Source organism: Schistocerca serialis, chromosome 10 (genome assembly GCF_023864345.2).
Source record: "Schistocerca serialis cubense isolate TAMUIC-IGC-003099 chromosome 10, iqSchSeri2.2, whole genome shotgun sequence".
Lineage (NCBI taxonomy): Eukaryota > Metazoa > Arthropoda > Insecta > Orthoptera > Acrididae > Schistocerca > Schistocerca serialis.
The window spans coordinates 146607418-146630866 of NC_064647.1; the positions used below are offsets into that span (position 1 = coordinate 146607418).

At 39.6% G+C, this 23449-nt stretch overlaps 1 protein-coding gene across 1 annotated transcript in view; it reads left to right on the top strand.

Annotated features, from left to right (window-relative positions):
* Window positions 1-442: 442 nt before the first annotated feature.
* LOC126424858 (YY1-associated factor 2) overlaps window positions 443-23449 on the top strand; it is a 37107-nt gene continuing 14100 nt past the window's right edge. Inside the window, exon 1 of the mRNA XM_050087672.1 lies at window positions 443-1234. Coding sequence (XP_049943629.1) covers window positions 706-1234 — 529 coding nt within the window. The 5' untranslated portion in view covers window positions 443-705. The remainder of the gene's footprint in view (window positions 1235-23449) is intronic.

A 23449-nucleotide genomic window follows, 5' to 3' on the forward strand; every position in this document is an offset into this window, starting at 1 on the left:
TCTAGAAACTCCTGTAGGCACCCTTTTAAAAGTTTAGGTATTCTACCTTTACTGCGTATTTGCATCATGATGACTCTCGATTTTAAAAAAAATTAAGGTGATGGGCGCGAATAGCACACTATTTACACAGACAGTCATCACCATGACAATGATGCACCAAAAAAATAACAAAAAAAGGAAGCGAAATGAGAATAAGTAAATGATATGTGAGTAGGCAAGCATAGTACACGTCTTAACTGCTACTTACAGAGCAGTAGAGCACACGCAGCCTGGTGTTGTCGTATGACAGGAGAGTATGGTCAAGTTAGCTAAATTTCCAGTCCGAAACGCCAATGCAGCCAGAGTTTGCCTGGCACGAGATACTCCCCCGGTGAAGGCTTCATTTGGAATCACATCTCTGGAACTGGCAAGTGTCAATGTTTATCCTTGCTCTTCTGCCAACTGTATTGTTACGTTTGGCAACGCTGTCGAGCGTCTCCTCACAGATTTGAGTAATTTCATAAGCGGTGGGCTTTGTTGTTAAATGGTTGGTTAGCTGGACAACTTAGAGGACATACTGTGTACCTGTAAGATGGGCAGAAATATGCACTAGTAAAAGAGTGTAGCGGTGTTTCGGATACTTCCCTACAGTGTGAGCATCTATTCGCTCAAAAAATTAATTGAAAACGGATAGATCACTTCCTAAAACAGTTGGGTACTACTAACATGGAATTGAAGTCTTCGAGCCAAAAATCAGCTCAAAGAAACAAACGTCAAGCAAAAGTGTTGGAGGAGAACTTCTGGGATTGTTCCGTGTGCACTTACAGAAATACCGCGGAGGCATTTAAGTGTCTAATGTGCGACGTTCGTAAGGGCACCACTACCAGAAAACCGAGGATAAATCCGCAGCTTGTAGCCCAGCAAGTTGCACAACAATACACGTCGACGGCGCCAAAAGTCGCGAAAAAGGAGGGAGGGACAAAAGAAGGAGGCACGAAGGACCCACCTCCCAAAGAAAAAACGGAGAAGAAATCCGGGACCCCAGAGAAAGCCTCCAGGAAAAGCGTGCCACGGATCAAAAATATTGACAGGACTACTGGCGTGACAAGTGAGGTCACTGTGAACGATGTTACAGTATTTATAACAGAGTACAAAGCAAAAAAGCCCCCAGAACACTGTAGTCAGTCAAGTACCGCGTCCTCGGAACTGGGAAGCCACTCAGAATCCAGCAATGACGCTCGGAGTAGTGATGCAGGTACGTTCAGCACTGCCCTCATTCCCCTTTCACTATTCTCTTAACTGTGATCATTACACTGTAATAATACATTTGTTCCATTTCTGAGTTGTGCCCACAAGTATTGTAAAATAAATTTTACTTTATTAATTGTTCTTTTAATCCCTAAAAATTACTGCCCTCAAATAAGATGACACCACCAATGTTCAATGACAGTTTACATTTATTCTTTTAATACTTTTAATTTTAAATTTTGCAGAAAGAAACTGCTTATAGCTACACTGAAACCATTGTTCCTTTCCTCTATCAATGCAACACCCATCTAAATTGTGTGTGTGGGGTGGGAGGGGATTGTAGTAATGAAATACTGATGTATTCCAGGTAACAAGAAAGTTTTCTGTGCATTAATTCAGCCTGACAATTTGGTAACCCAGCTTTTAAGAGTCAAGAGGTTTTAATTATCAAAAGAAGCTAGTATACTGAAGGCTTAGCAACGTTTTTATTGAACTTTGATGTGTGAGAGACAATTGTACATACCTGGCTACATGATATTCACCCAAGAAAATATTCTAATGTACACTGAATTGCAGAACATGGCTTAAGGCTAGGTACACAGAGAAAACACCACATATTGTGTAGACAGTTAAGTGAAAGTCCTCCCCCCCATCCCCCCTCCCCCTTGCATTTTTCAGTATTGCACAGATTTGCTACCAGTCAAATGTTATTACAATCAGATTTTGTGCTTTCACATTCACCAAATTCGCTGACTCACAACTAGATTGTTACCTTTCATCGTAACCTAGGCCTCAGACTGCACTACAGATCAGTCTGTCATCACAACCAAAATTTTCAGGGGTTTCGGTCCATATGTAACTTTAGCTGACAGTTCTGAAATAACAATATTTGCTCTCATGAAATACGTTTGAACCAAGAGACAGTTAAACTAGACATGAAAATAATTTCCATAAGCTATCATATATCTTTAAATAAAGTTCAGAGAATTGTGATGCAGAATTGGAGACAGTTAAGTGGAAAGACTCTTAATGCATTCGGAAAGATGGTTATCCTTTTGTAATGAGTCTCCAGTTGGTTTCTTTGTGCAGCCTTTAAAAGTGCCATAGGCCTACATATGTCACTGGAATTTGTTTACATACAGATGCTATGTATGCAGTGTTGCGGACAAACAGTAGTGAAACATATCATGGGAAGTAGCGGACTGAGACGCTTATTTTTTTGTCCTGCTTATTACAGACTAATAAATTCCCCTGATTGACACTGACAATAGTCGTTTAACTTTTCCTACAGAGTTTATAAATTTTGTTGTCATAACTTCGTAAGTAGACAGTCATGAATAGACAGACTGGTAACATATATTTAAGACTGCAGCTGTAATGTGATGGTCAATGCAGATCCTTTAAAATAGTGTAATTATTCATTTCACTCTGTCTCACTGCAGATACTGGTAATACACTTTGCTTGGTAATTGCCTACATTTATCACTATTTTACCTGTTTTACATCTCCTTCCATAAACAACTACACTGAGAGCAATGAACAGTATTTGATGATATAGTGGCCTACATAATATGCTGTAGGGTACTATCAAGAAGATATCTAGCTTCTCAGTCATCTAGAACTTTGTGTACGTGTCTTCTACCCAAATTGCACAATACAAAAGACAAAATACAGCATGAGGGCCCACAGTTGATAATCTACTGGCATAAAACCAGTGCTATTCAAAAGTGTGGTACTACTAGCATGTATGTCTTTGTTAAATTCACATTTCTGGTTGACTGGTTCCACTCCAAAGTTTTAAAATTATGTACATTGTTATAATGTTCATAGTTGCATCGTAGCTGGCTGTTGAATGAACATGCTGCTGTGTTGTGTTCTTCAGTTTCTATTGGACGTAGAGGACTTGTGAGACTTTCATAGAAGTTTATGAATAATATCCACACACGCCCCTCATCCTCAGACTATCCCCAGGAACCAGCTGCAAAGGAGCACCCTCCTAGTCACCCAATTGCATAGAAGAATTTCTCTTATTGGAATGTGTGAAAGGTGGTGGGTAGGAATTGCCCTCGTGTGTATATATTTTTTTTAAATGTCCAGCTGTGCTAACTGCGCTAATATGACATGTACCACACCCATGCTGCCTGCAGTTGGACTGTCACACAGTAAATGACTTCAACTACAGCACTCTCACTGCCAGTTCTTTATATCACTTAGCAGCCACTATTTAAAATACCTGGTAATGACCTGAGAGCTTTCTGCTATTGTTAATGGCCATATTATGGCTTTATATCATTGGTAGTAGTGGAAAGAGGTCAAGTATTTTGTAAAATAAATTTTGTTAGTATTTATTGTTGTGCTCCAAAATACTTTTCTTAGTTGAAATAAATTTTTGTGACAGTGTAATTACACTGTTGTGGCTGGCACTCCCAGTCCCTCCCAGCCATCATCTGCCTACCTCCTACCCTCTTCCCCCCCTCCCCTCCCCCCTTTCTTCACCTACTCCACCCAGCACAGTTCCTCACCTTAGCTTGATTTAGTCAGCTGAGTCCATGTAGCTGTGCAGGAGTGTGTGCTCTCTCTCTCTCTCTCTCTCTCTCTCTCTCTCTCTCTCTCTGTGTGTGTGTGTGTGTGTGTGTGTGTGTGTGTGTGTGTGTGTGTGTTTCTGAAGAAGAATTTGCCCAAAGCTAGCAACGTCTTATTTGTGCCTTTCAGTGATTCAGCATATCAGCTACTCACTGAGTTTTTATGTGTACTCCTTAAACTATTTTTAGACACAAGTTTATAATGTATTCTTACAAAGTAAGTTTCCTGCAGATAGAAGTTTAATGCCCTTTTCACCACTCACAAGTGTATTGGTTTGTCAAAGATGCCAAGCTACCCGAAACCCAAGCTGGGAAGCACACTCCTGCTTTGAGAAGGAAGAAGTGGGAGTTTCTCCTCCTATAAGTTCTGATGGACCATCTGTCCACAAATTTAACTATATTCAAGATCACAAAATGTCATAACACATGTTGCTCTGAAGGCTCTCTGTTTCAACTTCTCTTTGTGTGTGTCAGGCACCATTCCACAGAAAAAATTTGATGGCTTTCAAGGACAAAACTCCTGTCACTACAGTAATTTAACAACATTGAGGCTGCAATAAAAACTTGTTACTAAGACAAAAAAATTGTAATTCATTGACACACTTTCATTTGTTGACATTGATACTCTAAGCTCTGCTGCTGTTTCTAGGAACAAGGTTATATTGTTCAGAGTAACTATCAAGAGTTCTAGAAGGAGCTTGCACTCTGTAGTCAAGCAGGAATTGACATGTGCCTGCTATTTTAAATCGGGTATCTAAAAACAATCCTGTTTCTAGCCACTGATTTTCATACACAATAGTCAATATCAATTCAGGCAGGCTAGGGTTATTTTTTAATTTGAAAGATAATTGCTTTATGATTACAAAGAAATACTCCATTTGGACTAATCTGTCAAGTTCTTTTACTATAGTGCTCAGAACTTTTTTGTTTATAATTTATGGAACTTTTTTTATTTATTTTTTTATTTTTTTCAAAAATGCCAATCCATAACATTTTGATTTTTTTGTGGTGATTAGTACCCTTAGTACTACATTTCCTGAAAAGGAGAGCTTCCACTTTTACGTTGAACTGGTTTTTATAAACTATCAAAATTTTTGCCATACATAAAAACTGGTTTGTTACTACATTATCACATAAGAGGCTCATAAAACAAAACTTAGCCATATTTAACATAATTTCACTTTTGGAAGATGAGCAAGAGACTCATTTTTCAAGTATTTCAAATGGTTCCAAAATGTATGTGAAATGTCCAAAGACTTAAAAGGTTTCAATTTATACAACTTCAGTGCACTCTGTTATGTACTGAAATTAACCAGTCAATGAACTAAAAATGTGTTCCACTGCTTCAGTATCTTCCTTTGATGTAGAGTGATGCCTTCCTGTTGAACCAATAGGAACTGTAGCACTTAAATCTTCAAAACATTGTGAACAGGAAGTGAGCACTGATGGCGTTGTTACTGTCCTTCAGTTGGAAACCTATATTCAGCAGCTGGTCCATGTGGTAGCATAAAGTTCACTACAGTTTTGTTTCTCGTAACTGGTGTCTATATCTCTGCAATCCACCAGTCACAGCCCCCCCCCCCCCCCCCACACACACACACACCACAAACATCCACCTTCTCAAGTTGTGAATCTGAATATAATCCTGCTGTTTGTGAGGTGTTGGCTGAACTAATGAAATTTCTTCTTTCTTGCTCTTTAAAGTGCGTTTAATATGGTTGCCCATCACTTTGAGTCCAAAAATGTGTCTTATGAATTCCTTTCACAGGAGTAGTTTGTTTGGACCATTCTTTTTTTTTCTGCTCACAGAATTCTTCGTTTTCTTCTTTGTACAAAAGAATGAGGACTGTGGATGTGTAAGATTTCACAACTCTCATAAAATCCTCAGCATTCTGAATTGAAGCTGTATTTGGTCTGGAAAGATTGTTTTGTAGCATGGTGCTTCAGCAGGTCTCCTACACAATCACAAGGCCCCTTCCTGTGACCAGTAGCACTGTATACCCAGTCAGTTGGCACAAGCGACTTACTCAATTCAAACAGCTGGTAACGTTTTTTTTTTTTAAATGGCTAGGAGCAGCATTAGAAATAATGATGACTTTCTCTGCCTCTGTTTGCAGTTGAAGAATTTCACACATTGCTAACGAAGCATGTGCTGAGTCATGTCCTGTGTCGTCACTTATAACTGCAATACTTGTGCTCCTGTTTTGAAAATACGTCACTCCTGTAAAAAAGCTGGTCATTACTACAATGATACCCTTGTACTTCTTGTGGGAGAATTACAGACCAGTTCTCAGCAACATCACAGTAAAGCACTAAACATAGTTCTTCAGCCTGTACACTCCCTCTCACTTCTGCAGTGTGTTGCAGTTTTGTCAGATGCTGGTGTGTTCCTGCTTTCACTGGCTATTTACCCAGTTCATCAATGAAACTGTCAAAGGCAACAGTTTTCTTAATTAGTTTATTTTCCTCACATGTCGTGTATGTAATTTCTGCAGAGTTATCTCCTACATCTTCCAGGACAAGTGCCTGTAAAGACAGTCCTCCCTTTCAAAGGCAGTCTCCACATTCTTGGAACAAACAAGTCTCTTGCTTTATGTCACAGACTACAAATGACTTCACTCGCCCAACCAAGGTGTCATATATCATGAGCTCCAGTAAGTTCTTCAAAGTTACCATACAAAGTTCAAAATTCACACAGTACACACAAAACAGACATCTTTAGGTGGGTGTGGAACTACCCACTTAGGTCACAGTGCATAAAATATTGATCTTCCAATATGTGAAGTTGTATAGTTGCACTTATAAACTGCAAAAGTTTCTTTAACACTGCGAGTCATGTACCTCTTCACTTTTACAACTTTTTGGCCTTCAACTGTTACAGTTATAGGCCTAATGTATTTTTTTGTTAGCGCTCTGGCGAGAACAGTCCCATTTATCTTCCAGATAAAATGACTGCACCATTTGAACTTGAACTGCTTCTATAGGATGATCGTAATAGGGATATGGTCTTCCAAAGTCTCCTTTTACAGGCCTCACTTTTCTTGATTTTTCTACCATGTACTTTGATACTGATGGAAAGTGCTTCAAAATTGTTTTCTTTCAAAATGTCTCTGGGATAATAGTTAAACTTGTACCAGTTCACTGTAGGATGCATAGTATTCAACAGGTGGATTGATATTTGTGAAAAATTCCTGACACGAGGTGCAGGAGTGCTTTGGTTCATTTTCTTCTGAAGATGTAATTTCTACTTTGAAGAGTGTGGTCAGTTTTACTGTAGTGTATTCATCCATAGCTTTGGTAATTTCTCGGCGCATTCGTGATGCATAAGAGCTTATGACAACTTCACTGACCTCGGTTTCTTAACAAGACTAACATCTGTAGTTGACTGATTCAGGGTATTTAATTCTTCCTCTATTGATGCAAAATCTGCATCATCTGCACCATGGGAGGCTTCACCTTGTTCAGGTACTATCATTGTTGTTGTTCTGTCAAAACATTTAGAACACAAAAAAGCTGTCACTGGAAACATCTTCGCTTTGGAAGAGTGTCTTCAAATGAGAACACTTATTTCCATCCTGATCAAAGTCTGTTCCTTTGTTTGTCTTATATATCACTCTTTTATGGCTATGCAAATAGTCAGCACACTTCACATTCCTGTGGCCCAAGTCAGAAGACATTTCAAACAGTTCTTTTCACAAAATACAATGCAACAGTGCCAACTGGCAAATTCCTCCTGAAAACACAGAATTCACTGGATGGTCTCAGATTTCTTAGAAGCCTCTGCAGTAAACGAATTAACACTGAACAACTATAGTACAGAAAGCTGCAATGAACAACCACAACAAAGAAACTGACAAGAAACTACAACGAAGTGTAAGAAATATCTGCAACAATGAAAATCAAAAGAAATAAATGCTGCAAAAAAGAAAGTGATAAGAAATAGCTGCAACAAAGACAATAGAAATAAACATTGTAACAAAGAATTTAGTAAGAAACAACTCCAGTGAAGACATACACCATGTGATCAAAAGTATCCGGACACCTGGCTGAAAATGACTTACAAGTTTGTGGTGCGATCCGTCGGTAATGCTGGAATTCAATATGGTGTTGGCCCACACTTAGCCTTGATGACAGCTTCCTTTCTCGCAGACATATGTTCAGTCAAGTGCTGGAAGGTTTCTTGGGGAATGGCAGGCCATTCTACACGGAGTGCTGCACTGAGGAGAGGTATCGATGTCGTTCGGTGAGGCCTGGCACGATGTCGGCATTCCAAAACATCCGAGAGGTGTTCTATAGGATTCAGGTCAGGACTCTGTGCAGGCCAGTCCATTACAGGAATGTTATTGTCGTGTAGCCACTTCGGCATAGGCCGTGCATTATGAACGGGTGCTCAACAGTGTTGAAAGATGCAATCGCCATCCCTGAATTACTCTTCAACAGTGGGAAGCAAGAAGGTGCTTAAACCATCAATGTAGACCTGTGCTGTGATAGTGCCACGCAAACCAACAAGAAGTGCAAGTGTAGCCTTGATGAGAGCTTCCACTCTTGCAGGCATACGTTCAATCAGGTACTGGCAGGTTTCTTGGGAAATGACGGCCCATTCTTCATCAGAAACAGTGGACCTAGGGATGTTTAGGAGTGTGAAAATCTCAAGTACAGACATATGACACAAGTGACACCCAATCACCTGACCTTGTTCAAAGTCCATGAGTTCCATGGAGCGCCCCATTCTGCTCTCTCATGACGTCTAATTACTACAGAGGTCGCTGATATGGAGCACCTGGCAGTAGGTGGCAGCACACTGCACCTAATATGGAAAACATATGTTTTTGGAGATGTCCAGATACTTTTGATCATGTAGTGTACATTACCCTTGAAAGTTAAAAAAATGATTTTTTTAAAATGAAACCTGTTGAACTTAAAAGTGGAAGCTCTCCTTCACAGGGAATATACTACTGCGTGGTACTAATCAACAGAAAAAAATAAACTTTCCTGTATTGGCATTTCTGGAAAAAAAACTGTAAATTATAAAAAAAAATTCAAAAGTTGACAGTAAAAGAACGTTGAAAGATATGTCCAAACGGAGGATACCATTGTAATTATAAAGCAATTATCTGTCAAATAAAAAAACCTATAACAAAATCTCTAGAACTGTTCACGAGATACAGCATTTTAAAATTTTTACCAAATTTTGCATCTTCCAAATGGTATGTACAGTGTTATCTTTGGAGGGCTGTATCTTGGGTCAGGAATTGTTGTGGAGAAAACAAAAAATACGCGTTCTTTACTTAGTCCTTCATTTTGACATCAATAACATCTGAGACTATGAATGTAAATCCCCCACCCCTTTTCTGAAGTGACACGGATGATGCCTGCAGTAACAAGACAGTTCAAGGACACCTACCATACGGGATGGCCCATCAGTTTAAGACATTGAACTTGGGTTCAGGTGATAGGGGATTCAGACCTCTGCTTGGTCTTCCACTTTCTGTGGTTTCCATAATTTGATGAAAGTAGGGAGAGAAGGGAAGATATGTCCAAACGGAGGATACCATTGTAATTATAAAGCAATTATCTGTCAAATAAAAAAACCTCTAACAAAATCTCTAGAACTGTTCACGAGATACAGCATTTTAAAATTTTTACCAAATTTTGCATCTTCCAAATAGTAGTATATTCCCTGTGAAGGAGAGCTTCCACTTTTAAGTTCAACAGGTTTCATTTAAAAAAAATCATTTTTTTAACTTTCAAGGGTAATGTACAGAAGTGATAGAACTAAGTAGGAGGATGAGCCACAACACTGTGGGGATTTACAAGTTGGGGTGATGAAGCTGAAGGTAGTTGAGAACTTTAAATAATTAGGATCATACCTCTACTGTAGGAATACTATCCAGTAATACCAATCATGAAATCAAGGTCTAATGTCAACAAAAGTTAAAATGAAGGCAAATAATGTAATAATTGTGCCAGTGTTGCTTTACGGCATTGAAACATCGAATAGTATCGAGAGCAGTAGAAGAAAACTGATGGTGTGTGAAAGAAAACTGATAGTGTGTGAAAGAAAGATTTAAGAAATATTTATGGGCCAGTGTAGGAAGAAAAAGGGTGGAGGGAACAGAGGAATCATCTCAGTATTGTACAAAAAGCAAAGGTTAAGTGACTGCAGTGGGCTGGACATGTTGCAGGGATTCCACAAGTAGGGGAGGTCAGGGAAAGCATTTACAGGGAAGACCGAGAAAAAGACGGGAGGATCAACTGAAAAGATATGCAACAAGTAGAATCACAGGAAACAGGATGGAAGGTGCACAGAACAGCATTTGGTGGAGGCAGTATGTAAGTTCAGTGCAAAATTTGCAAGGTCTCCGATTGCCAGTTAAGTAAGTAAGAGAATGAAATGCAGGCAGCCTATTTCCTTCTCTTATTCTTTCCCTGTGTGAGTTTGTACTCCATCTGTAATGACCTCATTGTTCATGGGACCTTCAATCTTAATATTTGTTTCTCGTTTTGCCTGAGCTCACCCTTACTTCAATTCACAGCATCATTCTGCCAGTAGCGCCCTCCATGGAGGAGTGTGTGGCGGAGGGTGGCTTATTCATAGCCTAGAAACACAGTCTGAATCTCCCAGTTCTCTTTTTTTTCCGTACTCTCTCCCACTATACTTTTGGCTACTCAGTAATGTTGACACTCTGGGTATGTCTGTAAGGTTATCACTCTTGTCACCCATTAGTATCTCAAGGAACAATAGTGAAAGTTAGAAAATTGTATAGTATGTTTATAGTACTTGAAATGAGAATCAGTTTGATAAAAAGTAGAAGTCTCTAACGTAGAAATATTATTGTTATTCTATCCATAGCGGATCTTGTAGAACACTGCAGTTGTAATTCAATTAAGGATTGTTGGTGGAGAATGCAGTTAGTCACAAATACTTTTAAGAAACGTAATTTCACTGTCCTCACCAGTTTTGAGCCGTTGTGATCATCTTCATATGGCTACACTGTGTTGTAGCACAGTATCAGAATCGTGAGCAGAATGTCATCTGCTTATGTAATGAATGGTTAGAGATATCAGCCTATGAAAGATCAAAAAAATATCATGGAAAAACTTAATATCTGAAAAACAATCAAGTTTCACAAAGAAATGATCAAGTATTGCCAATATTTTGCATTAAAAAAAAAAAAAAAAAAAAAAGAAGACGAGAAATCAATAGGGAAAGCCATCTTGCTTTTATAGATTATGAAAAGGCATTTGTTAATGTGAACAGGGAAATGCTATGGAATATAATGGCTGAACAAGATTATCCTTTTCAACTCATAAATATTATTATGGGTCTATACACAAACACATAAATTGTATACCATGGATATGGGAACTATAATCACAAACCAATGGATACAAAGAAAGGGGTAAAATAAGAATGTTGTATTTGCAACCCTGTACGCAGGTGACCTAACACTAATTACAGGGAATAAAGGTACGACCTTCAGATGGGATCTGTGAGTTATAGCACATAGCCTCAGAATGCAAACAAAAATTTTCTGTAGATAAAATGATGGATTTCAGAGCATACAACCTGTAAAATCGAAAGTAGTCTTGAATGATAAAATCTTGGAGTGGGTTAAACATTTTAAGTGTCTAGGATTGGACATCACATAAGAATACAACCATGACATGGAACAAAAATTAAATAAATATACTTGTATATGTGGAACAATACTACTAAATTTGCAAAATAAAAGAACTCTGAGGTTTTACAAAACTGTAGCAGCTCCAACCCTTATTTGTAGAAGTGAAGCATGGGTGACGGACAAGACACCAAGAAAATAGACTAGAGGTTCAAAAAAAGAGATTTGTAAGAAGATTGGAAGGACTTACAAGAGAAGATAGTAGAATAAATTAGGATATAAGCGCACAGTTAGAGATGTGTAGCCTAAATGAAAAAAATAAAAGCAAAATGACAAAATGGAGGAAAGATGTAAATGGCGTAGGTGGAGAAAGGCTTCTAGCAAGAGCTCTCAATTATAAAGGCACTGGAAGAAGAAATATAGGAAAATTATAGAAGATATCGGTACCATAACAGGCAATTTGCCTAATACATGAAATGAAGGTGTTTTGCCTCATTTTAGTCCATTTACATTTCTGTGAGGACACACAAAAAAGTGTGTATATGTAAACAGCATGCACATATTCCACAAATCCCTGTGACACAGGGACACTTCATACTATTTTTCATGATAATTTACAGTTTGTTTGTTTTTCATTTGTTTATTATTTATTTATTTATTTGAGCAAGAGTATCATCTTGTTGACTGTGAAATGTGTGGGCAGCTTGTACTTTTTAAATACTATCTGATTCCTCCTAGAAATATTTAAGGGAGCATAACAAGACAAAACACTATTCACTAGAACAAATTACTGTAGCAGACGACATTCTACTGGTGATTTTGATACTGTACTAATACACGTGTAGCCATGTCAAGATGGGAATGGCCTGGAACTTCTTAAAAGTATTCACGGCTGGTTGCGTTCTGCACCAAAAATTGTTAAAAAATTATGGTTTATTTTTCATTTTTATTCCATCATTAAACAACTGTTAGGCTGTGTAATCTGCTTAGAACGACTTTTTGAAGACGTCTGCTGGCCTCACAAATTCTGTGTAAATCTGTGTTCTGCCCAACATATGGGGGTATAATCTTTTATTTAGAGATGATCATTAGGCCAGTTGCAAAGTATTGCATAAGAGAGAAAGACAAAGAGGAGAGTGGGGTGAACCTAGCTAAACACATAAAGTGTGAAATGTGCAAATACACTTTACTGCTCAACCAGGAAAGTCTTAGTCTCATCACTTGTCCATAGAACTATTTGCTGCTGATAAATGGAAAAGTCATCATTGACATTAAATGTAGGGAGTGGTGTTCAATTTGGTGCCGTTCACCATCCAAGCAATTATTTGAAACTTGCTTCCATATCAAAACTGTATGGTGGACTGGGTCACAAACCAGGGACCTTTGCCTCTCTTGAACTGACTCGTCCAGGCACAACTCACAAGCCACCATCAAAGCTTTGTTTTTCCATGACATTTTTTCTATTTTCCTAATTTCAGGATTGAATAACAAACCACTCCTCTGTATTTTACGGAATGAAGGGAAGTTACTGTAGTGGTAGTGATCTCTCTGACAGATTGGCACAATAAGCTCAGCATCGACTAGCAACAGGAGTGCACAACTGCTCACCAGTTATGTAGCACACTTTTGTAGTGCTCCTGAGCATCCGAATTACCATCTCCTTTTCCGCCCATGGCAGTCCATCTCCCGCATCGGCGGCCCAGGTCGGGGCTAATGATTGTGGTTCACGTGTGGTCCCTTCTCTCCGAACTGGAGTCTTTCCCTTTACCATCTCTACTTGCGGTCCGTTCACGTATGCCTCCATGGTGTACGCCTCGGTCCCAGCTTTGTCTGAACCTTTCACATGGCCCTAAGGACTTTGTTAACCCTGCGGCTCCTCGCCGACACTTCCTCTTGATTCTTGACGTATTCTGGGGCTCTGAAATGGTTTACACCGGCGGCTCGACAGCTGGTGATCGCATTGGCTTTGCCTACGTTCACGGTGGCCATATTGAACAGCATTCCTTACCCGATGGCTGCAGTCTATTCACTGCAGAGCTGGTGGCCATTTCTCGTGCACTTCAGTATCTCCGTTCATGCCCTGGGAAGTCTTTTCTTTTATGAATTGACTCCTTGAGCACCCTGAAAACTATCGACCAGTGCTACCCTTGTCTTCCTTTGGTACTGTCCATCCAGGAGTCCATCCTTGCCCTGGAACAGTCCAGTCATTCATTGGTCATGTTGGAATCCCAGGAAATGAACTTGCTGGCCAAGCAGCCTACACAGAAACCACTTCTGGAGATGGGCATCCCCACAACTGACCTGTGTTCGTTATTACGCTGCAACGTTGTTCAGCTTTGGGAGACGGAACGTCAAAATCTCAGTACGCACAACAAACTGTGAGCCATTAAGGGGACCACAAATGTATGGAAGTCCATGATGGGGGCCTCTCACAGGGCTCCGTGGTTCTCTGCCGGCTCTGTATTGACCATGCCTGGGCGACCCATGGCTGCCTCTTGCGCCGTGAAGACCCACCTCAGTGTTGGTGCAGCACCCAGTTGACAGTGGCCCATATTCTTCTGCTCTGTCCTTCTTTGGCTGCCCTGCAACTTCATCTTCGGTTGCCGGACATGTTGTTGATTTTAGCAGACAACGCCTCATCGGTTGATTTGGTTTTGCCTTTCATCCATGAGGGTGGGTTTTATCATTCAATCTGAGATTTAATGCATTTCCTTTGTCCCTCTGTGTCCTCCACCATAGTGCTTTTAGGGTGGAGGGTTTAATGTGTTGCAGAGTGGCTGGCTTTTCCTTTTTATTTCCGTGGTCGGCCAGCCACTGTAATCTGCTTCCTCGTTTTACTCTCTTCTAACTGTTTCTTGCATCTCTCTGTTCTTCTCTTGTCCTCTTTTGTTCCATTTAGTGTCCGTTGCCTTTTATTCGTTCTTGTGGTCTTTCCTTTCTTTCTGTTTTGTGTTGTATGTCTTGTCTGCTTTATTCTCACACTTGTGGCATTGCGTTATTAGGAACAAGGGAGCAATGACCTCGTAGTTTGGTCCCTTTCCTCCTCGTTTAAACCAACCAACCAATAAGCTCAGCAACTTCTTTAATACTATACAAGATTAGTAAACCATGTTGTGGAATTGAGATCCCCTACCCTGTCTTCTCTCTCTCTCTCTCTCTCTCTCTCTCTCTCTCTTTCTCTTTCTCTTTTTCTCTTACCCCCTCCCCTCCCTCTCGTCCCCCTCCCCCCACAATTTTAATGAATAACGCAAAATGCTGTTCACTATACACAACACTTCAATCTCATTTGTGAAACGTACAATATGTTTTACCTACTCAGCAAATGGCAGCAAGCAAAATACATACAAAAGATGTGTAAATGTGTGAACTTTTGGAGTCTGTTGCTTCTCCTCCTGGCAGAGGTTGGAGAGAAAGGAAGAGGGATGAAGGAAAAGGACTGATGGGATTTAAAACATGAGAAGACCTTACTATCCCATCCAGTAAATCTTCCTGACCTGGGGTTCTGAGTGACTTCTCGGCAACTCTTTCCATTTCCTGAACCTCACCAGTACTTTTCCTTCATCCCTCTTCCTTTCCATTCAAAACTTCTGTTAAAAGAAACAGCCACTGGCTCCAAAAGCTCACACGTTTCTATTAAATTATCATTTATTTCAGATGCACTTGAGTGCAGCATTTGCATACTGCATGAATGAGTTGGGACTGCCAGCAGCAAGATTGTAATCATATTGTCACAAAAATTTATTTTAATGGATAGAAGTATTTTGTGGCATGATTATAAATACTTAATAAATATCTGTTTCAAAATACTTGACCTGTTTCCATTTAACAAATGGAAGAAAACAGTAATTTGTCCATTACCAATAGCAAAAAGCTCTCAGGATTGTGTTTCCATAGATTTTCCTGGCGTCTTATATGTTTATGCTCTTCACGAGTATGCTGCCGGATATGATTGTCTTCACTGCACGACGGGAGTGCTGCAGTTTAACTCATTTTCTGAACAACAGTTAGGCTGCTGGCAGAGTAGATGTAGCGGATGGTGTGTATCTCATATTATGACAACAACTGGAGCTGGATGTTTGGCATTAGCGGCAGCAGTGCTCGAAAGCCAAGCCTCATCGATGTCGTCATCGATGTCTCTTCTGCGGTGATTCTAGATGAAGTCTCTATTATCAAATCTCATCAGGAAGTGTATAATCTGCTGTCTCAAAGTTAACTGTCCCACACTGAAAGGATCTGTTCCCCAGCATTCTACATTCCCTGGACATGACCGTGCACCCATTTGGCCAGCTCATGTTCTTACTTACCTGTTGTGTACCACACAAAATTCTCACACAACCGGCAACAAAGTCATTGCTAGAAGGTATTTTGTTGCTCGACAAGTTTTGTCTCATCCTTAGAGTGTTGACATCCTGTGTCCTGCAAATGTGTCCGTTTGTCACCTCTGCCATTAAAAAGCACATTTTGATCTGCAGATATCTGCATTCACTATGACCTTACAGTATTACTGTCAGTCAACGTCAGGTCTGTTACCTGTTTGGACACACAATAGAGACTGTGGGAGTGCCCCATGGCTTTCCTTGACCCCAAACTGCACAGGTGTTTGTCGGCTCCGTTGCCAGGCAGCTGTTGTGTGTGGGCAACAGTGTCGAGTGATTCATCTGGCTGATATATTAAATCTTAGCTGACAGTACCGTATGATGTATACATCTCTGAGAACTGTCTCCCTTATTTCTTGTTTATCAACAGTGCTTTTGTGAAAGAACACGGGCAACACTGGACCATCTGGATCAAGAGAGATCGCAAAGTGGTAAGAAGGTGGATTTGTGTTTGGAAGTACGGCACTTCGAATCTTTCTCCTTGGCTGTCCAGATAAAGGTTTTCTGTAATATCTGTAAATCACTTGGAGCCAGGTTTGGGGATGGTTCTTTGAAAAGTGCACAGCACAGCTGATTTCCTTTCCCATGCTTCCAGAAATTGATGATCTCAGTTGAAAAGATACACATTTATGGATTCTTCCATCACTTCTTAGGAGAACAATTTTATATTTAAAGTTGAAAAAAGCTGCATTTTTGTTGCATTAATTTGTTTATTATTAAGCAATTTTCAGCTTTTTGGGGCATCATCAGGATACAACTGACTAGCATCCACAATAGATACTAATGTATAAGCAATGAAACATTAGAAACGCGGGTGCTGTAAAGACATGCGGAATATTTGATCATGGCATTAGGTGAGAAATGTCAATTTTGAGCATACATCACCCGTGTTATGCACGAAACATGTTAAATTTCAATTTTTGAGCTGAACAGTATCATACACAGTACATAAAATGAAAATGCACAATATTAAAATATACCAGGAGTCGACAGCAAGTACTTCTTAATGTGTGCAGCCGTGAAGAACAAAACTGTATTTCAAAATAGAAGTTACCTAGAGAAAATTGTTGTGTAAATAAGAGAACATTGCACAGTACGGGCCAACTGAATGAGGCAGTACAGTTGTTAAGACACCTTATATTTGGGAGGATGGAGATTTCTCTCTCTCTCTCTCTCTCTCTCTCTCTCTCTCTCTCTCTCTCTGTCTCTCTCTCTCGCCATATTGATTTAGGTTTTCTGTTGTTTTTCTAAATCATTTCAGGCAAATCAGAGCCACTGCTGGTTACCTGTCATGTGGCCTAAAAGCATATTTCTGTATGCCGTATGAGTACATATTTTGAGCTATTTATTTTCATTGTTTTTTTCTTTAAATTGTTTATCTTTAAATTAAATCGGTTAAAAACAAATACTAAATGTGTGTACCACAAGTAAGTGCAGTAGAGCCATATTAAGGGATAAATTGTCTTCTGGGGGTGTGACAGGATGAAAGGGAGAGATGATGTGTGTGGTAGAAGCATGAGGTAAGGTAGGTGACAGGATTGTGTTTATGCTTTCCTGTTTCATAGGTCTGCAAATTGAAGATTGAGCAGCTGATTCCCCACTCCACCTACCCTCTACTTCACAAAAAGCAAGTACAGTATGTCTCACAAAGTTACACCAACTGTCCATAGCACACCTTAGGAATCTCTGGTGATGCAGTGTGCAGATATGCCCAGGGAATGTTTATTTTCTATACAATGCATTAATGATACATGGAATGCAGAAATGAGTTACTAACAACACTAAAACAAGAAACACATTTGGACCGAATTTACACTGTCAGAGGGGAAATTGATTCTAGCAACCTGTATAGTAACTGAAGCATTCCGGGAAAGGCAAAGTTCCCCGTCACGCACGCAGCTTGTTTTTCATTTTGCAGGCTGACTATACCTTCTCAGCATTTCCTGTCTGGTTCTCTTATAAGAGTAGACAGAATAACTTCACTGAGCATATGTAGTGCCGGAGTTATTTTCAATTTGAATAAGTACTTATTTGCAGTTGTTAAGTGAACTGTTATGTAAGAAAGCATAGCTGTCAGCTGCCTACCGCACTGCAGAGCCTGCCCCAATTGTAACATGCTGTCAATATGTGTTCGACAATGTTGATTTCATTGTCTCCATTGTCACTGTCTGGAGTACGTTTCACAGCATGAGGCGCATCAAATGCATAACCACAGCCTCTGCTCTCACATCTGAAGAGGCCCAGAGGCTTAAATTGACCTCTTCTGCAACAGGAATTGGTCACCTAGATGTTACAGAACTTCAGATGTTTCAGTGCAAGTCAGAAAGTGTACTACAACAGATTACGGTACTGTTCTAGACTTGAACGTAATCAGTCCCATTCCATCAGACAGATTCACACCCATCTTGAAAGATATACTGTGTATGTGTGTAAGTGGCTCCACCCAGTGCAGCACACTCTATGCCTGCCTGCAACTCCTGAACAGAAGAAAATTATGTAACCTATTAGTAACACAATTAATGGCAAGAGAAGTGCACTAACTTTCTGGTCATTCATTAATTCACCAACAAGTGACTACAGCATAATTACCTGGCTTTACAATACACAATCATCAATAGACAGCAGCAAGGTGTTGTATTTACCAATCCAGTCCCTCCAGAATTATGTGGCTTTACAATATGCTCTCATCGATTGACAGCAGCAATGTATCTTATTTACCAATTCAATCCCTTTCCCACCAGCACTACGTAGGCCACTGACAGTATCACACTTAACAAATTAATGTATGTATTTTACATAATAGCCCACTTAACACGGGCAAAAAGGACTCATTTAATAAAACTAAAATAACTCCACTGCATAAATGCGAGCTCAGTGAAGTTATTTTGTCAATCCACATAGGAGAACTGGACAGACTGCTGGGGAGATGTAGCCTGTCTGTAAGCTGAAAACCAAGCCGTACTCGCAGTGTAGGAAATTGCCTTTTTCGGAAGAAGATCATAGCTGCCGTACAGGATGACAAAGTAACAGTTTCCTCTCTAGCAGTGCACAACAGTGTGCAGAGATTTACATAGATTCTGTCCATATGCATTACTTGTGGTAGCATTATTAGTACATATGTGCATTCCATGTTGTGTTAATGTATTTTGTGGAATATAAATACCCCCAGGCACGTCTTTGCAATGCGTCCCCAGTGCTTCATAAGGTGCGCTGTGGAGTGTCAGTGTAACTTTGCGTGATATCCTGTAAATGCTTCTTATGACATAGTGGGGTAGATAAGTGTGGGGAATCACTTAACCACCTGTTCAGTCTTCTGTTTGCAGACCTTTGAAGGAGGGAAGTACATGAACACAATCGGGTTACCTACCTTCCCTCACGGTTCTACTCCTCAGATCCCCGCTTCACGCTGTTACACCCCCAGAACACAATTTATCCCTTATACGTCTCTTCACCCACTTCATTTACAAATAAACAATAATTTTATTGTGTCGGAACAATATTTTTAATAATTCACAATTTTTCCCATCCCCTGCAATGCAGAAATTATTAGTCTTGCAGGAGAAAGTGAATAGGACTTTTTTGTATGAAATTTAATGCACTGCAGTTTAATTTTGCAGTAGAAATCATGTTTGCTAGGAGCTACTGTTTTCAAGAAATGTACGTTTTTGAACATTTAAAACAAGTTGCCAATCTTTATACCACTTTGTCCAAAAATTTCAAAAGTATTTGGAGATGTTCACATACTGCCGACACTCAGAAGCCATCATATGCCTCTAAGTAATAAGCAACTAAGAAAAGTATTGTTCAAGCCACCGTATCATTATAACCACAAAACTATATGTCTATATCATGTCACAGTTGAAGAAAGTGTGAGATATCGTATATATCTCTGTGTGTGTGTGGGGGGGGGGGGGGGGGTTAGGTGTGGGTCTGTGTATTGTGCATCATTTGAAAAAGATGTATTTTTTCCTGTATTTGTAGGAATGGCAAGTATTCCAAACTCACAACTGTTTGTCTAGCAACTGCTGTGATAGTCATCTGGCAGCCACATGCGTAGTTGCTCTTTCTCATTCAAGATGACTTCAAGCCCTCCCAAACATGCATGTGAAGTCACAAGTGTCTGAAGTGAATGAAACTAGCCAGGTCAAAATCTCTCTTTATCATGTATTGAGAATAAAAATCAAAGAAATGGTGGCTAGTTTTGTCAGTTGTGCATCTTGCTAGTGATTCGTGCAAGATAGGTGGTTAGTTTATTATTTTGAGGGATATGCTAGTCTCTGAGTGTCTGCTGTATATGAACCCCTGCAACAGAATATAAATATTTTTGAGATTGCCAAAACTTTTCAGACTACATAAATTGAGGGGCAGTCTAACTGTAGCACGGGGGAATGGGGGAGGGGGAGGGGGAAGGCTACAAAAGTCGTATTGCATTGTAGCCACACCAGAGAAACATCTGGGCAGCTTCACATCTGTTCTAGAGGTGAATACCATGTTTCTTATAATCTGAAGTCTAGTGAAGGGGTGAGTAATGTAATCTGTGAATTTGGCTCTTTTTCAAAATACTGTGTACAGCTCCAACTCAACATCACCCTCACAGTTGATGACATCAGACAATTAACTGACCAATGTTACTTTTCAGGTAGTTTCACAAGCTCTGTTTGAAGGATTCCGTTGAACAGTAAATGCAAAACTTGGGAAGTTCCTCAGGAAAATAGGGAAATCAAATATGGGTGAAAGGGACCGATGACCGTAGCAGTCTGGTCCCTTTATTCCCACAAACCAACCAAATATGGGTGAGATCACACCTCACTACATCATATCATACATGTCAGTCTACTTCTGTTGGATTTGGCTTTAAGTTAGTTGCTTAGCTTAATGCTGGAACCACATTACTGCTAAACCAGTGGTCGATCTGAGCAAAACATTGTTTTCATTAGATCTTTGCTATCAAAGGACAGAGCTACAATAATACTAGTGCTCTCATTTGAAGGAATGTGTAGGAAAGCAAAACAACACAGCTTGGACAACAAATAGTGTTTGCTTCACTATATACTGCCAAAACATTAGGAGTCTCTTAAAATAAAAAGGTTTTGTATGGTTTCCCTAAACCAAGGATACATCTCTTCCTCATCTTGTCCAGTTTAAGTGTGTACCCCATCTTGGACATCATTGTCAACAGAATATTAAATACAAGGGATGAACCTACAAATTTCAGTGCTGAGAAGTGAATGGTTAAATGTTGTATTTGTAGACACGTTCCAGCATTATCGGAACATCATTTTGAACTATGGGAAATTGATTGGATGTGTCTTTGGAGTTAAAGGTTAATATCACACTATTATACAACAAAATTTTACGAAAGGTGGAGTTGCCTTGTACAGGAAAGTCAAATCGTGTCAAGTACCAGCCCCTGGAGCTTTGTAAGCATTGTGTTGAATATCTCAATGACTTCTTTGCCACATTATTGGTGTTGAACCCTTTTCATTCGTAGTCATAACTGTTTTCAAGCCACTACTATTTTAAAGCTTAATCAGGTAATCGAAGAGGGTGTTAATAAGGTGGTGTAAAAATAATGCAAGTGGCTTTCCGTGCCTGCCTGCCATGTCCAGTTGCGTAACGGGTTGAAAGAGTCCAGTGGAGGTTCCCCTATAACTGCAGTGTTGTGGGTGGCAGACAGATGTACGTTTTTAGGCCACCTATTGTGTGCACTTCCTACTGCGGAGACAAATGGAGAGTGATAATCAGCAGCACTCCAGGTCCGTATCTGAATGTTATCATTTTTTCCCTGCAAGATTCTGACAGCTTCCCTACTAATCATACTTTAGTGTATCAATCGAAAATCTCAGTTGCTTGCTGTTTGGATCTCGATAAACTGCAAACTGCATAGGATGTAGTTTATACCAGTTTTTTGTAATGGAGACTGTATTTTGGTGTTGTCAATGTCATAACAATTGATGTGCTCTCTTGGGGTGTTGTCTGTAGCTGATAGATGTGATTTTTGTAAGCAAATTTAGTGCCACCTCCCAAAATTTACTAAGATTAACACTCTGTTGCTGTTAGTTAAATTATCCAACACTCTAATCTCACTTGCCTCCTTTATTAAATTGTCTCAGATATAGGTACCTGCATAATAATGCTGACCATTTTGTGCGCACGGCTGATACTTTACTTCACTGCTGCTGCTATATTCGTGAGCAAGTAGGAAGGCAGGTGGTGGGGTAATACACAGTGGCAAGTAGCACTGTGCCATGTAACGCTCGTCATTATACTAGGTCTTGAGTATAGTGCACACTTTGTGGTGCACATGGAGCGTTTAGAGTCATTTACTGTGTTAGTTTAGATATGGTGGAGATATTTAGCTACTGTAGTGTTCATTATGGGTGGGTTAAAGGAAGCACTAAGCCACCCCGAGGAAAATCAGTTTGGATTCTGGAGAAGTGTGGGAACATACAATGCAATATTGCTCCTATGATTTATCTTACAAAAGACTGAAGAAGGCAAACTGATGTTTAAAGCATTTGTAGATTTAAAGAAAGCTTTTGACAGTGTTTCCTGGAATACGTTTTGAATTTATGAAGGAAGCAGAAATAAAATATGGGCACAGAAACCAGACCACAATTATAAATGGCAAAGGGTGTGAAAGGGAAGCAGTGATTGAGAAAGCAATGCGACAATGTTATAGCCTATCCCCTGTGTTAACCAGTCTGTACACTGAGCAATCAGTAAAAAAATAAAAATAAAAGAAAGGGAAAATTTGGAAAGAGAATTAAAGTTCAGCAAGAAGAGATAAAAACTTTGTGGTTTGCCGATGACGTTGTAATTCAGTCAGATACAGCAAAGGGCTTGGAACAGCTATTGAAGAGAATGGATGGTGTTCTGAAAGAAGATTATGAGATGAACATCAACAAAAGTAAAACATGGGTGTTGGAATGTAGTTGAATTAAAATCACATGATGCTGACAGAGTTACCTTAGTAAAGTAGTAGACGAGTACTACTTTTTTCGGCAGCAGAAAAACTCATGATGGTCGAAGTAGGAAGGATATAAAATGCAGACTGGCAATAGTAATGGAAGCGATTTTGAAAAGAGGAATTTGTTAACATCTAATATAAATTTTTACGTTAGGAAATCTTTTCTGAAGGTATTAGGAGAGTTGCCACATGTGGAAGGGAAATGTGGATGACAAGCAGTTCAGATAAGAAGAGAACAGAAGCTTTTGAAATGTGGTGCTAATTTTGAATGCTCAAGATTTAATGGTTAGACTGAGTAACTCATGAGCAGGTAATGAATCAAGTTGGAGAAGAAGGTATCAGTTGATGGACACATCCTAAGATGTGAAGATTCATCAATTTAGTAATGGAGTGAGGTGTGTGTGTGGGGGGAAGGGGGGGGGGGTAAATATTGTAGAGGGAGACCAAGGGATGAACACAGTAAGCAGGTTCAAATGGATGGAGATTGTAGTAGTTATGCAGAGATTAAGAGGCTTGTACTGGATAGAATAGTGCGAAAAAATGCATCAAACCTGTTTTTGGATAGAAGATAACAATAACAACAACCACCACAATAATAATAATAATAAAGCAAACAAGACAGTATTGAGTTAAAAAGTGATCGCAATCATTTTCTGAGAAAATCAATTTTTC